This window comes from Triticum aestivum, chromosome 2B (genome assembly GCF_018294505.1).
Source record: "Triticum aestivum cultivar Chinese Spring chromosome 2B, IWGSC CS RefSeq v2.1, whole genome shotgun sequence".
In the NCBI taxonomy this organism is placed as follows: Eukaryota; Viridiplantae; Streptophyta; class Magnoliopsida; order Poales; family Poaceae; genus Triticum; species Triticum aestivum.
The window spans coordinates 420,171,847-420,185,433 of NC_057798.1; the positions used below are offsets into that span (position 1 = coordinate 420,171,847).

General features: G+C 48.4%; 1 protein-coding gene across 2 annotated transcripts in view; it reads right to left on the minus strand.

Annotated features, from left to right (window-relative positions):
- Positions 1–10,554: 10,554 nt before the first annotated feature.
- LOC123045258 (phospholipid-transporting ATPase 2) overlaps positions 10,555–13,587 on the minus strand; it is a 32,910-nt gene continuing 29,877 nt past the window's right edge. For both annotated transcript variants that reach the window (XM_044468246.1, XM_044468245.1), the window contains exons 19-25: positions 12,996–13,149; positions 12,397–12,514; positions 12,127–12,300; positions 11,962–12,013; positions 11,400–11,527; positions 11,172–11,322; positions 10,555–11,083 (exon numbers count right to left, since the gene is read on the minus strand). In XM_044468246.1, the coding sequence (XP_044324181.1) occupies positions 10,847–11,083; positions 11,172–11,322; positions 11,400–11,527; positions 11,962–12,013; positions 12,127–12,300; positions 12,397–12,514; positions 12,996–13,149 (1,014 nt within the window). In that variant the 3' untranslated portion in view covers positions 10,555–10,846. The remainder of the gene's footprint in view (positions 11,084–11,171; positions 11,323–11,399; positions 11,528–11,961; positions 12,014–12,126; positions 12,301–12,396; positions 12,515–12,995; positions 13,150–13,587) is intronic.

Genomic DNA, 13,587 nt, shown 5'->3' on the forward strand with positions numbered 1-13,587 from the left:
AACCGACTCCCTAGGTTGTTGTTAGCTATGGCCGCCACAAACCCAGGCATGGTTCACGTGGTTGAGCCTCATGGGCACCAAACATTGATTCATAACGGGAGGACCGTCCGAGTATTTGGCCGTGCATTTTGGGCCTTTGAGCAATGCGTGAGGGCTTTTGAGCATTGTCGGCCCGTCATCGCCATTGATGGCACGTTCTTGACCGGACAATACAAGGGCACTTTATTGGTTGCAATAGCAAGTGATGCCAATAACCGGGTGTTGCCTTTGGCTTTCGCTTTGGTTGAGGTGGAGAACAATGATAACTGGGAGTGGTTCTTGCGTCAACTGAGAACAAGGGTATTACCGGCTGAAAGGGAAATTTGTGTCATATCGGATCACCATCCTGGAATTCTAAATGCGGTGGTGGTTGACATTCCCGGACATACAAAGTTGCATCATCGATGGTGCATGAGGCACTTTTGTGCAAACTTCTATAGGGCATGTGGTATCAAGGAGTTGGCCGATGATCTTCAGGATTGTTGTCTCGCTTTCACCAACAAGTGGTTTTCCACATTGTTCAATGCATTGCTCAGACACAAGAGACTTGACCCCAGCGGTCAGGAGTTTCTCAATAAGAACATTGCCGAAAGGAATATGTGGGCACGTGCTTTCGATGAAGATGGCCGGAGGTACGGTCAAATGACAAGCAATATGGCAGAATGCTTCAATAAGGTGCTCAAGGGTGTACGTGCATTACCCGTGACAGCAATAGTTCAATACACATTTGACAAGATGAATGAATACTTTTTAAAGCACTCAATGGAGACTGATAAGCAGATTGCTGGTGAGAACAAGGATAAGCACAAGTACAATTTCCCACCAAAGGTTGAAGAATGGTTGGAATATCAATCACGAAAGGCAGACTCCGAAGAAGCTGTACTATATGACGACAACGAGTGGAAGTATGAGGTGAAAGAGCCCGGAGGAACCACAAACGATGGCCGCCAACACAGAGGCCGGGCTTTCAAGGTCTCCCTAACACGGTGTGATTGCAGCTGCATGAGGCCATTGTTGCTTCATCTCCCATGCCCGCACTTGTTAAATGCATCCCGGGTTAGGAATGTGGACGTCAATCACCCTCTTACCATGAGGGAGTCCGAGTTCTCAATCATGACGGTAAAGAATACATGGACTCCACGGTTCCAGCCATACTTGGACCAATCACAATGGTCGGAGTATCATCGAGTTCAACTATGGCCGGACCCGGAATTGAAGGTCGTTAGACGGGGAAGACGTAAGACAAAGCGTCTTAGAGGTGACATGGATGGATGGGGCCGTGGTGGTGGAGAATACGGCATCGGCCAATTCCAAGAGCCTCGTGAGCAATCCCGTTGTGGGGGCTGCAATCATGGGGGACACAACACAAGAACTTGTCCCAAACCAAGAAAGAGATCAAAGAAAAATGGTGCAAGCACAAGCCAAGTAAATGATAGCCAACCAAGTGAACCAAGGGGTAGCCAACCAAGTCAAACAAGTGGTGGAGTGCCAAACCACTCAAATCAAACAAGCCAATGAGGAACTAGGCAACAAAGAGGTAGTCAACTTGGTCTTAGAAGAGGCCGTGGTGGTGGTAGAGGCCGTGGTGATGGTCTTGGCCGTGGTGAAGGTCTTGGCCGTGGTGGTGGTAGAGGCCGTGGTGATGGTCTTGGCCGTGGTGCTGGTAGAGGCCGTGGTGGTGGTGGTGGTGGTAGAGGCCGTGGTGCTGGCAGTAGAGGCCATGGTGGTGGTGTAGGCCGTGGTGCTGGTGGAGGCCGTGGTGGTGATCTTGGCCTTGGCGGCGGCCGTAGTGGAGGAATGTTCTCTTGGCTCAATGGACCATTGCCGTATGTGACTTACTATGATCTTGTTCTTTTGGCTCAATGCTTGTGTTGTCATTTTGTATTGTGTGACTAACTATTATATTGCCATTTTCATAGGTATGGAAACAACGAAGGGGGTGGAGGACACGGAGGGGGAAGGTGAGATCCCTTGGTGGTGGGAGGAGGGAGAAGAATAAGAAGAAGAGAGGAAGAAGAAGAAACTATATGGACCGTGATTTGGACAAGTATATGTGATATGTGTGTATGACTACTATTTCTGTGTATGACTATGTGAGATCCCTATGTTTGTATGACTATGTGATTTGGACAAGTATATGTGCTATGTGTGTATGACTATGTGAGTGGACTACTATTTCTGTGTTTTGGACTAATACATGTAATTTGGATATGATTATGTGGCATCTTTATGAATCACAAAACAAAAAACAGTAGGTATTTGAAAATAGTAGTTAGTGCAGCGCCCAAGGCCAAGGCGCTGCACTGTGTAGTGTGGCGCCCAAGGTCAAGGCGCTGCATTGTGCAAAACCTACTAGAATGCTTCTGTTGCTCTCTGGACTGGCATGTCCAGGTGTGCAGCGCCTAAGGGAAAGGCGCCACACTACACAGTGCAGCGCCTTGCCCTTAGGCGCTGCACACCTGCACATGCCAGTCCAGAGAGCAATAGAAGCATTCTAGTAGGTTTTGCACCCCAAAATTTGCTAAGTCCGTGTGCAGCGCCTATGGGCAAGGCGCCACACTATACAGTGCAGCGCCTAGCTGTTGGGCGCTGCACAGTAGAGTGCATCGCCTTGCCCTTGGGCGCTGCACACTGACTTAGCAAATTTTGGGGTGGAAAAGCTACTGGAACGCTCCTGGTGCTCTCTGGACTGGTATGTCCAGGTGTGCAGCGCCTAAGGGCAAGGCGTTGCACTATGCAGTGTGGCGCCTTTCCCTTAGGCGCTGCACACCTGGACATTTATTAGGCTGCACCAACTCCCTCCCACCCATCCTCACCCCACACACCCCCACCCTCAACACAAACCCGAAGCTCAGTGCCTCCCCTCTGCCCTCCTCTCTCCCCCTCTCAAATCCTTCTCAGATCCGGAGTATTTGACCGTGGATTTCGAAGCCAATCCCCTCCCTTAAGGTAATCTCCTCCGATCCCCTCGTTTTCATCCATAGGAATTGTCACATTTGCTCAAATCTTGCTAGTGTGGGGGAAACCCTAGTTTTTGATAGGATTTGGAAATTTGTGTTTCTTTGCTAATTTGGTATGGTTAGGCTTTCATAGTATGCTAGGGTTAGGGTTATGTGTGTTTGATGTTGGTGTTAGGGTTATGTTGGTCTTAGGGTTGTGTTCATTGTTAAGTGGGGGTTAGGGTTGACCAATAATTCTTTGTTTTGTAGGCATGGCTTCATCCGGTTCCATGACGAGGCCACCGTGTGCTAACCAAGAAGACATGCCGAACAAGTGGGAGGACGCATCTTTGGACAAGGTGAAGGAGAAAGATGTCAACATCCCGCAATGTTGGTGTGGAGATGTTTGCAAGGTGAAGGTGTCCACCGACCGAAAGAAAGCATGGACGGAAGGGCGGAGATATTTTGTATGCCCGAACTATGCTTATGATCGTGCACTTCCAACTAACGCCTATGACCAACCACCGGTAAGCTCGAGAAGTAAAATGTTACTCTCAAATGTGTGTCAACACTAACAACAAATTTTTATGCAGTCACCGCCTCCTCTATGCAAGTACTTCACGTGGATAGATCTTGAAGTGCCAGAAGATGTCAAAAAGGACCAATACGGAAATTGTCTTAGGCGGCAACGGCGGTTCGAAGAATCGTTTCGAAGAGACTTGGAGGAAGAGCGTTGTCAGAAGGAGAGGATGGAGCGGAAGAAACGAGAGGAGGAGAGGGCACGCCAAGCGAAACTTGCTCGTGAGGAGGAGAGGGCAAGAAAGCTTGCAAAGGCTCACGAGGCGCAAGAGGAGGACTCGGCACGTGACAAGAAGGGGAAATGGCCTCGCTCTACTCAGTAGGGAATTTGCTTCGGTGCACTCGTCGTCAACTATCTTCTAATGAATGTGTCGTGAAGTTGTGAGGGCATGTGAGATGTTGGTGAACTATCTTCTAGGGCAAGCTGCCATTTGTCATTTGTAATGAATGTGTCGTGAACCATGTCGTAGTAATGTTTGAATTGTCTTAAGTTATGAACTCGTCGGCATAAATTTGTGTTTGTTCAAATTGTTGTGATGCTGCAGTCATTGTAAGTATTATGGATGTGATGCAAGCCAACTGTGGGCGCCTAACTGTACAGTGCAGCGCCTAACTGTTGGGCACCACACAGTACAGTGCTGCGCCTAACTGTTGGGCACTGCAGTGCTGCTATAAGCTAAACTGCAGAAACAGATGCCATTTTGGCCTCCTGCAGCAGCACTCACATAACTTGAACATCCATAAAAGTATTGTAAACTGCACATACTAAACAAAGAGAACTAATAACTTGAACATCATATCATTTAAGACAATTCAACATTACTTCAAGTTCGCAAACACAAATACCACACTAGTAAGAGTTCACCAACATATAACATAACCTCACAAGTTCATCAACCTAATTAAACGACTACAAGTAACATGAACAAGCACTAATGCCTTCCGCGCGTGTTCCTGGTGCCACGCCTAGAAGGACGAGCCTCCTCTTCGTGCACTTCCTCCTCCACCTCCACCTCCGCCTCCGCCTCCGCCTCCTCCGCCTCATCATCCAAGCTAGCCATCCGCGAGGTCCCTACGACCACCTTTGGGTTGCCTTTGTTGTCATAGTCGTTGGGCGTGTACCGGCGTCTGGGCTGCCTAGGCTTGAACACATATGCGGACCGAGCTTGAGCGTCCACCAAAATCATGTCATCATCAAGCTCATGGCCCTATCACACAACGAAACAATATGGTGAAGGCCGGTGTCGTAATCAAGTGAGAATCACATCTAAAGGATTAGTCATACCTCTTGGGTAATCCCACCCTCATCATCCATATAAGCATATGAGGAACTCACATCGTCCCCCTCATGGTGAGATGCGGGGTCTGATGGTGTACCAGACCTAGAGGCAGATGGTTCATCATATTCAGGATCACGGCAACCGAGAATGTTCGATAACCGCCTTAACTTCTTGGCCTGACGCTGTAACATGAACAAGTGTGTAACATATCAAACTTCGCAACATAGACTGGCTCTCATAGTGAATGCGATATGTACCTTGAGGAATGCTCGTAGTGAACCATCATCATTGCCAGTTCCAACCGGTGTCTTCTCCAGAATAGACTGGCTCTCATCAGCTGCTTTCTTGATCTCGGTGCGCTAAGGATGAGAAAGAATGAATGTGTTAGCCATTCAAACATGTGTAATACGGTCAACGGGAAAGTAAAGAAGGGAACACTTTACCACATAGTTAATCACCGGAACAGCAGGGACTCCTTGCCCTTTCCTGACATCTCTGTTGTACTTCCCCTTTGCTAGATCCTCAAAGTTTATGGGTTCTTCAAGAATATCCTCATTATATGGCGGCGGCAATATCTCAACTCGAGTAGTTCCAATAAACCATCGTACGTAGTTATCAAAATCTTGTTGGTTGTGCTCACGAAGCGGGGCGTGTGCAGTGCTACGAGCTTGCTCCACAGAAAGCTGGAAGCGGGTAACATACGAAGCATGATGCTTGTCCCAGTCCTTTATCTTCCGCTGCCTTCTCCTGTCCAACCTGCGTGGTATAAAACCAAGCATTAGCACAATCAAAAGGAGTCCCGATGCTTAGACAATATGCAGACATGCTCTCTTACCTATGAAGTGCTTTGTCCGTGTCCACCCAGTCCGGCGGGTGAGGCTGGAACAGACCAAACTGACGATACACGCGATGCAGCAAATGAAACTCAACCGCCTAGTTGCATATCAGTGGGCACCGCATAAGCCAGAGATCCTTATCCCGCAAGCACATCGGGTTGAGGCGGAACTCCTCGGTGTACCCCAAGCTCTCACCCGCGCCATATGGCTGCCATTCCACCTATGAAACAGGGCAACAATGCAAATTTGATGACTATTTTTCAAGCAAGCATGAGAAAGGACTGAAGTAATGACCTCCTTACCTGCTCAGGCGTAATCGTGTCCAACTCGGCAATGTACTTTTGGTACATGAGATTGACATCGTTCGTCATCTCGGAAACGATATCCCACTTGTAAGCCCACGTGGGGCGCCGTAATTCGTCATGTTCATCTGCATACCAAGGATCAAACCTGACGCTCTTCGGGCGTCCAACAGGCAGACGCTCCCAGCTCCATACAGAAAGTAGAAGCAGATTACCACCAATGCCTGCACTATCTGTGATCCTGCAACACGCATCGTCCAGCTACATATGAAAGAAAAACAATGTTAACTTGACAGCAAGCTTGCATTGCTAATGAAGAAATGAGTTGATCACAAAACAGACCAACTACCTGTCGGTACAAGTAGGCAAGAGTCGCTGAACCCCAGCTCCATTTGCTATCGAAGACGGTCAACGCCTTCAGCCACATCCATGGAGCGTTCTTGCCAGTGGAGTCAGGAAACAAAGTCCTCGACACAACGTACCACATATACACACGAGCATGTGTCTAGATCACATCATCAGTGGCAACCGGAGGGCACGTCGCAAAGTTATTTTGAATCCACATGAAAGCAGCTCCGGCTGCTTTACTTTGCCTCTTCTTCTTCTCTTCTCCCTCCTCTACATCAGCCTCAGCCTCGGTAGGAGCCATACCGATAAGAGCAATCATCTGCTCGCGCCACCCATCAGAATCGGTGCTCATACAGAGAGGCCTCCCGTCGATAGCAAGACCGGTGATCAACGAGACATCCTCGAGTGCCACGGTCATCTCCCCAGTCCGAAGATGGAAACTGTGCGTCTCCGGCCTCCATCGATCAACAAGAGTGGACACCAGTGGAGCGTTCAGATTCGGCGTGGACCGGCTGACCAACAGAACCCACGGGAGTAGTCCTGCCTGCTTGATGTACGGTGTGTACCGCTCATCGTAAGGCATGGCAGGACCAGAGACCCCGTGATACCGAATCTTTAGAGGTTCAAGCTTCTGCAAAAAACAAGTAATGACAAATCTTAGGGCATGTAAATTTCAACTAAAGGCAAATTTGCAAAAGATTTAGATTACTCATTATTACCTTCTCCTTCTCGCGCATCATGTAGGCCCGGTGTTGCACGTCGTAGACATCGTCCAAAAGCCAAAACATCCTTACAAATTTCAAACAATAAACATATATGAGTTCATCTCAAATATCGGTAAACACTCAACATTTCATATGTGTTCATCTAAACATCTCATATGTATTCATCTACAAGAATCTCAACATCTCCTTCTCACACAATGAATAAATGATTGTAAATTCTCATATATATCTCGTATGACATATGTGTTCAAATAAATCAACATCTCATATTTCAAATAAACTCAACATCTAATATATATCTAAAAAAACTCAACATCTCACATATAGCTACAAAACTCAACATCTCATAATTATCTACAAAACTAGGCATCTCATATATATCTAAAAAAATAAACAATCTAGGTTTCACTAACAAGAATCATATACTACCGGATATGACTACACATCCTCCATCACAACACACAATCTTGGACAAACAAAGATCCAAACCAAGCAAATCTAAGTTTCCACCTAATCTTGGGCAAATCCCTAAAATTGCAACGATTTTACGGAGGAAAAGAAAGGGAACAAAAGAGTTTACGTACTAGGAAGGATTGGAGATAGAATCCAGGCCTCAAAACTTCAGATCTGAGAGGGGGTGTGGGGGGGGATCCGAAGGGGGCGCCGCCGCCGCTCTCTGTACAGAAGAGAGCAACTTCTCAGAGGTGGAAGAACTGCCTGGGAGGGGCTGGCCCGATGCGGCCTAAGTCAACGTGCAGCGCCTAAGACACGGGCGCTGCACTATACACAGTGCGGCGCCTAAGCCTTAGGCGCTGCAGTACTGTTTGTGGGGCCGCAACTGGACCAGGGCTGCCACGCTGGCAGGAGGTGCAACGCCTAAGGCAGAGGCGCTGCATAGTAGTGTGCGGCGCCCAGCTGTCGGGCGCCACACTAAAGGGTCAGCAGAGCGAATTTTTTTTGAAAGCAGGTCAGTTTGTGATTTGGTTTCGACCTCAGGTCAAATATGTGATTTCTGCCGATGCAGGAGGCCCTAAATTGCCGACACCCAAATCGTCCTCCCCGACTCTTGTGACCACCACCACGTCACAGTCTCCTCCCCTTGTCGGCTTTCCTAAGCTCGATGTGGTCCTACCGAAGCCTCGTGTGTCCTACCCGAGCAGCCCCTCACCCTCGAGCTCACCTATCGTGATACCGTTCTCCGTTGCCCACAATCATTGCTCCGATGATTCCTCGCCGCATCCAAGGAGGCTTACATGCTCTAGGTAAGAGCATCTCCACTAGGCTCCCCAACAACCCCCCAGGAGCATTTTTTTAGCGTCGGTTGTAAAAAAACGTCCCAGTCATGAATTCAAGACCTCGTTTTTAGCCGGATGTGACGAACGTTACGGTCGGCGCGCCCACCCCACACCCAGCTCCCTGGGGGCAGCTAGGGACACAGGCGTTTGCCTTTTGCATGCGCAGGCCCACCTGCCAGCGTCTCTCTCTCGTCCCTTTCCCTCCCTGGCCCACCCACGTGCTCCCCTCCACACACCCATCCCCCCTCTCTCTCGGCTGCAACTCCTCTCTTATCCTTCTCCTTCTCTCACCTCGCTGCGCTCGGCATGCCGCCGCCCTCGCCTCGCCGCGCACAGGGACGGCAGGATGAAGGAGCTCCGGGCCGGCTCCGCGCCTCCGCGTCTCCACGTCCCCTGGCTCCGCTCGCCGGCGGCCTCCTCCGTCCTTCGCGCCCTTCGGTCATTCTGGTGCAGCGGCGTGCCCATCGGCATCGGCGGTTCGAAGAACCGCACGGCGAGGCTGGCACGGCCCCCGTCTGCTCCGGGTGGCCCAGCTGGATCCCGAGCAGCAGGTCTGCCGCGAATAACCCAGGTCGTCCACGAACCCCTTGGCGCCGTCCAGCGCGCCGCGGAACGGCTCCAGCACGAAGGTCCCGTCCAGCACTAGGCACTGGGCGAACTCGTTGGCCGGCATCCATGTGACGCGCCCGTGGTGCAGCGCGCCACTTGTGGCGCTCCATCTCATGCAGCCGCCGCTTGCCAGCGTGGAGAGAGCCGATGGACACCACCTGCGGCATGTAGGCGCGCTCGTCGCCCTCGCGGAGGGACTTGGGCACGCGTGCTCTTTGGTGGCGTCCTGCTGCTGTAGCAGCGCGTCCGCCGAGGCTGCGGTGGTCTCCGCCGATGCCTTCGCGGCAAGTACCTCCCACAACACGGCCTCCAGCGACGCTGGAGAAGGTGCAGAGCCGGCTGCCGCTGCTGCCGCCGTCCTGGACGGGGAGGCGCAGCGGGAAGCGCAGGTCCGGAGGTGAATGGCGAGAGGGAGGAGCAGAAGCAGGTGGCGAGGGAGAAGGAGATGGGGTGAATGGACGGCGGCGAGGTTGGGTGGAGAGAAGGAGGAGCAGGGCCATGCCGCCTCCACCTCCATGGCCGACCAGAGGAGAGACAGACGAGAGGGTAGGGGGGACAACAAGTGGACTTTTTTGACCCCAGGTTAAAATTATCGCCGGCAGCCCCTCAGGCGGCGAAAAAAATGCCTCCTGGGGGGCTCAACGGCTGGAGATGCTCTAACGCCCTTGTTTTGTATCCCCTCCTCCCAAGTCTCTCAATGCATCTAGTTTTTTTTTAAACAAGGCAAAAAATTTGCCATTTTCATTAATTAAAAAAAGTTTAGACATAAGCCGCAAAGCGGAAAAAGAAAAAAGGTCTACTCTCGCGGCATAAGTAGGCTCAAATGCTTGGCTCCAGCAAGTGCCCAGAGGCGGGCTTCCTCCTTGATTCTGCTGACGACGATCGTTATTGGAGTGGCCATGTTGCGAAAAATTCTTGCATTTCCGTTCCTTTCAAATTTCCCATGAAACCAACATCATAACCGAAGCAAGGGCCTCCCTGTGTCTAGTTTGATGCTCGCATAGCGCCGCCATTCGCTGGAAAGTTGTTGCAGTGAAGTTTCGGCCATCCCGCGTGCCCGTGCTTGATTCCCTAGCTACGCAACTCTCCCCGCTAGCTCACGTCTCGACCAACGTGCGTTCCTCGATGCTACAAAGTGTGACTCAAGTGCTCCCGGGGCACCCTGGCACAGTCGTAATCCCAGGGTCTACACACAATTAGAGGACTCCTGATGGGCTTTATGCAAATTTGCAGGAGCTTACTCCCTAACCGTTGGATCGTCAACAGGTGCCCACGGAGGTTACATAGTCACTCTTCTAAAATGTGCAATGAAATTAAGTTGATAGATCAAGGGCATGTAAAGTGGTCGATGAAACGATCTCCTCTTATGTATTCCATGTCATGTAGAAAAGCCAAAAGAACAGGTTATACAACGCATTGTATCTGAACATTATCTCCAACAATTATTATTGTCTATTTTCTTTTCCGTTTCTGTCTTACAGCGTCTGCGCGATGAGACCAGCTTGCCAGATCAATGCGAAAAGAAAGTGCGGTTTTCTGAGGATAGCCGTATCACCACATCCAGCTCAAAAGGTGCAATTCTTGTCACATGCACCCGGCTCATCATGCAACTTATCTTTCGGAGCAGAAATAACCCTTAAATTTGGACAACAAAAAGGCTACAGAACTGTACAGCTCTCAGTAAGAAAACTGGAACCTCCTGTTACGACTTAGGAAAACTATTGTTCTGATATCACATGTCTAGCTTACTCACAAAAAAAAATTTACTGTTAGCTGGTGCAATTTCCTAAGGCCGTCATTGCCTCTCTGCTACATGACTTGTACACCGGTCACTGCTAGGCGCTAGCTGCCAAGGACCAAGGTTGAACTGAACCGCTGATGACCCAACACATCATCATCTGCTAGATGCAGAATCCGAAAGCAATGGTTGATGGATGGAACTCTTGTTCCTACGCAAGTCGGTTAGTAAATAATCAAGATAGGTCCCAGTCGACGACTCCAAATTCCCCGGGGCTTGGGCATGTCCGTCGGTTTGCTCAATTTGCTGGAGAACATCGATGGCACTAGGTCGGTACACGTTCCTCAAGTATCTGAGAGCCAGCACCGGGCCCATTCCTGCGGCAACAATCAGCTGGGAAAAATATATTTTCACCATAGATAACGGTCAGGCCACAGTCATAGCTATAAAGAGTATATATAACCAACAACAGTAGACTCACGGCCATGGTGATCCAGTATGAAGGTTGATTACACAGATGCCACATGACAGTGTGCATCTGAAGGGTTGGTACCGCACTGAGTATTAGGTTGATCATGTAGAAGGCTACAAAGTTCCCCCATATGAGGGTGATTTGTGGACAAGTGAATGAGCTGAAGACAGAAGACAGAAGACAGTGTAAGTGAAGTACGCTATGATGTGCTTGTAGCAACAAACCGTGAGAACTTACTTAGTATCCAGGGTCACCACAAAAGCCTGCAACCAAATGCATCCAGACAGGGCAACCATGGAGAGTTCCTCCATATCACTTTTCTCATCAGCATACGCGTTGATGGTAATTAGGAAAACAACAAATGCCTGAAACCACAAAAGATTAAAATCTCGTTATGAGATTAGATTTCCATGTGCAGCTAAAGCATAGTGGATGTAAAGGATCATGCGTGAGCCATGATTAGGTACTCATTTACATACAGGAAATAAATCAAGACAAAAAAATCATCGACTTCATGTACTAATAGTGCACACTGCATTTGGTTAGCACACTGACTGATAGGTGTATGTGTTATTCACTGCATATTCAGGCCTACTGAAAAATCTCACAAGCTGCTCGTCAACAAGTGGTTTGTTGTCCACAATAGATTGCATTAACAGAGCAAGAGATACTTGAACAGAACCTTCACTACTACCCACGTCCCAACCACTGCATCCACTACACTTCAATATATTCTTCAAGATACGGAAACCCAAATGAGTACAACATAAAAAGAATGAAAGAGTAATGTTTATTTTACATGGTACAGCGATCGCCCAAACCATTCAGCAAATGTACTGCGATTCAAGAGCCTGGAAACACAATGAAACTACTCATATTAGTCATGCCACAAAACAGCTACATAGCACACTTACAAGAAGCCTCAACAAATAAAAATGAAGGAACAAAAAAATTCTGTTTGTACCTCCCAGCTTGAGAATAAAGTAAAATCTGGGGATATCGCAGAACTGTTGTTTCAGAGATATCCTTGTCAAAAATTATTGTCATAACCGGAAGACTTGTGTAGAAAACATTGTAGGCCATCAGGCTAATCGAGTTGAAGATACTAGTTCCAGAAAGCCCTGACGAAAAGGAAAAACTAACATAGGACCCAGGTCAGCAGTCCATACGTAGTGGCTTCCCAGTATAATCAGAGGTACTGCTAATGGAAAGAGCATTAGGAGGCTAGACTCACAGAATCTGTATAAAGCAAATCAACAGCGACTTGTAGAAGGAGTACTGCGAAATGAATGCTGTGCGATTGTATGAATATCGACCATGGACAAGTATCAACCTTCTGAGAAACTTGAACTCTGCAAAACAATTGGAAAAACATACATACTTAGACTTCGTAAAAGTACATGGAATTTGGAGGTAGAGTTCAACAAAAGGATAAGATGGTAGGGATTCTCAGTACAAAGACATGATCCATTGGACATTTTCTTTTTCAGATGAAAAAATGATACCAGTTCATATGGATAAACAAAGGTCGAAAATTCACAATCTCTGCCTACACTAGTTTGGAATCTCTATACAGGGTTCAGAAGACTGGATGGTCAAAACCAGAGCCAGACATGGAGTGGGTTTCTAGGACCTGGCTTCAGCTAGAAAGACGATTAAAGCAGCCTTCAAAAGTTCTAGACGACCACATAATGTTTAACATTGTGTCCAACTTAAAATAATGCAAGCATAAGAACACCTCTGAGCTCAACAATACAAAGGCAGCACTGACATACACATTACAAGGTAAATGTAAAATCAGGAAACTCTGTAAAATTAATAAAAGATGCATACTTCCAATGCTATAATCAGCAGCTCTTGCAGCTTGCAGTCCCTCCCTACCACTAATCCCTACTCCAACGTTAGCCTCTTGAATCATTCTTACATCATTACCACCATCACCAATTGCTAGAGTTAAAGAACCAGATGATTTCAGGATCCCAACAAGCTGCACAAATGCAAAATAAAGTTAGTTTTCAAGTGACCAGCTAAATAGCAGCAGCGCATGATATGTTATTGAGTAGCATCACGATCTACATCAATATTTCAGACTCTTGCTCTCTATCAGGATCTACATTGTGTCCCTCATTAAGTAATTATTAACACTAGCAAGATGCCCGTGCATTGCACGGAACACCAAGATGCATTTATTTTACAAAAAATCTGTTGTGATTGACCCATGAGGGAGTAATCTTATGTGTAAAAACTAACGGCATCTGCAGCTGCAGGTTTACTTAACTCAGCACGTACACTGCTGATGCAGATCCTCCCCGACACTGACCTGCGCAAGCACGTAGATGGCGCCGTCCGTGTCCCAACAGCTCAGACTGAGCGGAGTGGGGGAGACGAGAAAGAGGAGAGATAAGGTGAGGAGTGGGGCGTGGTG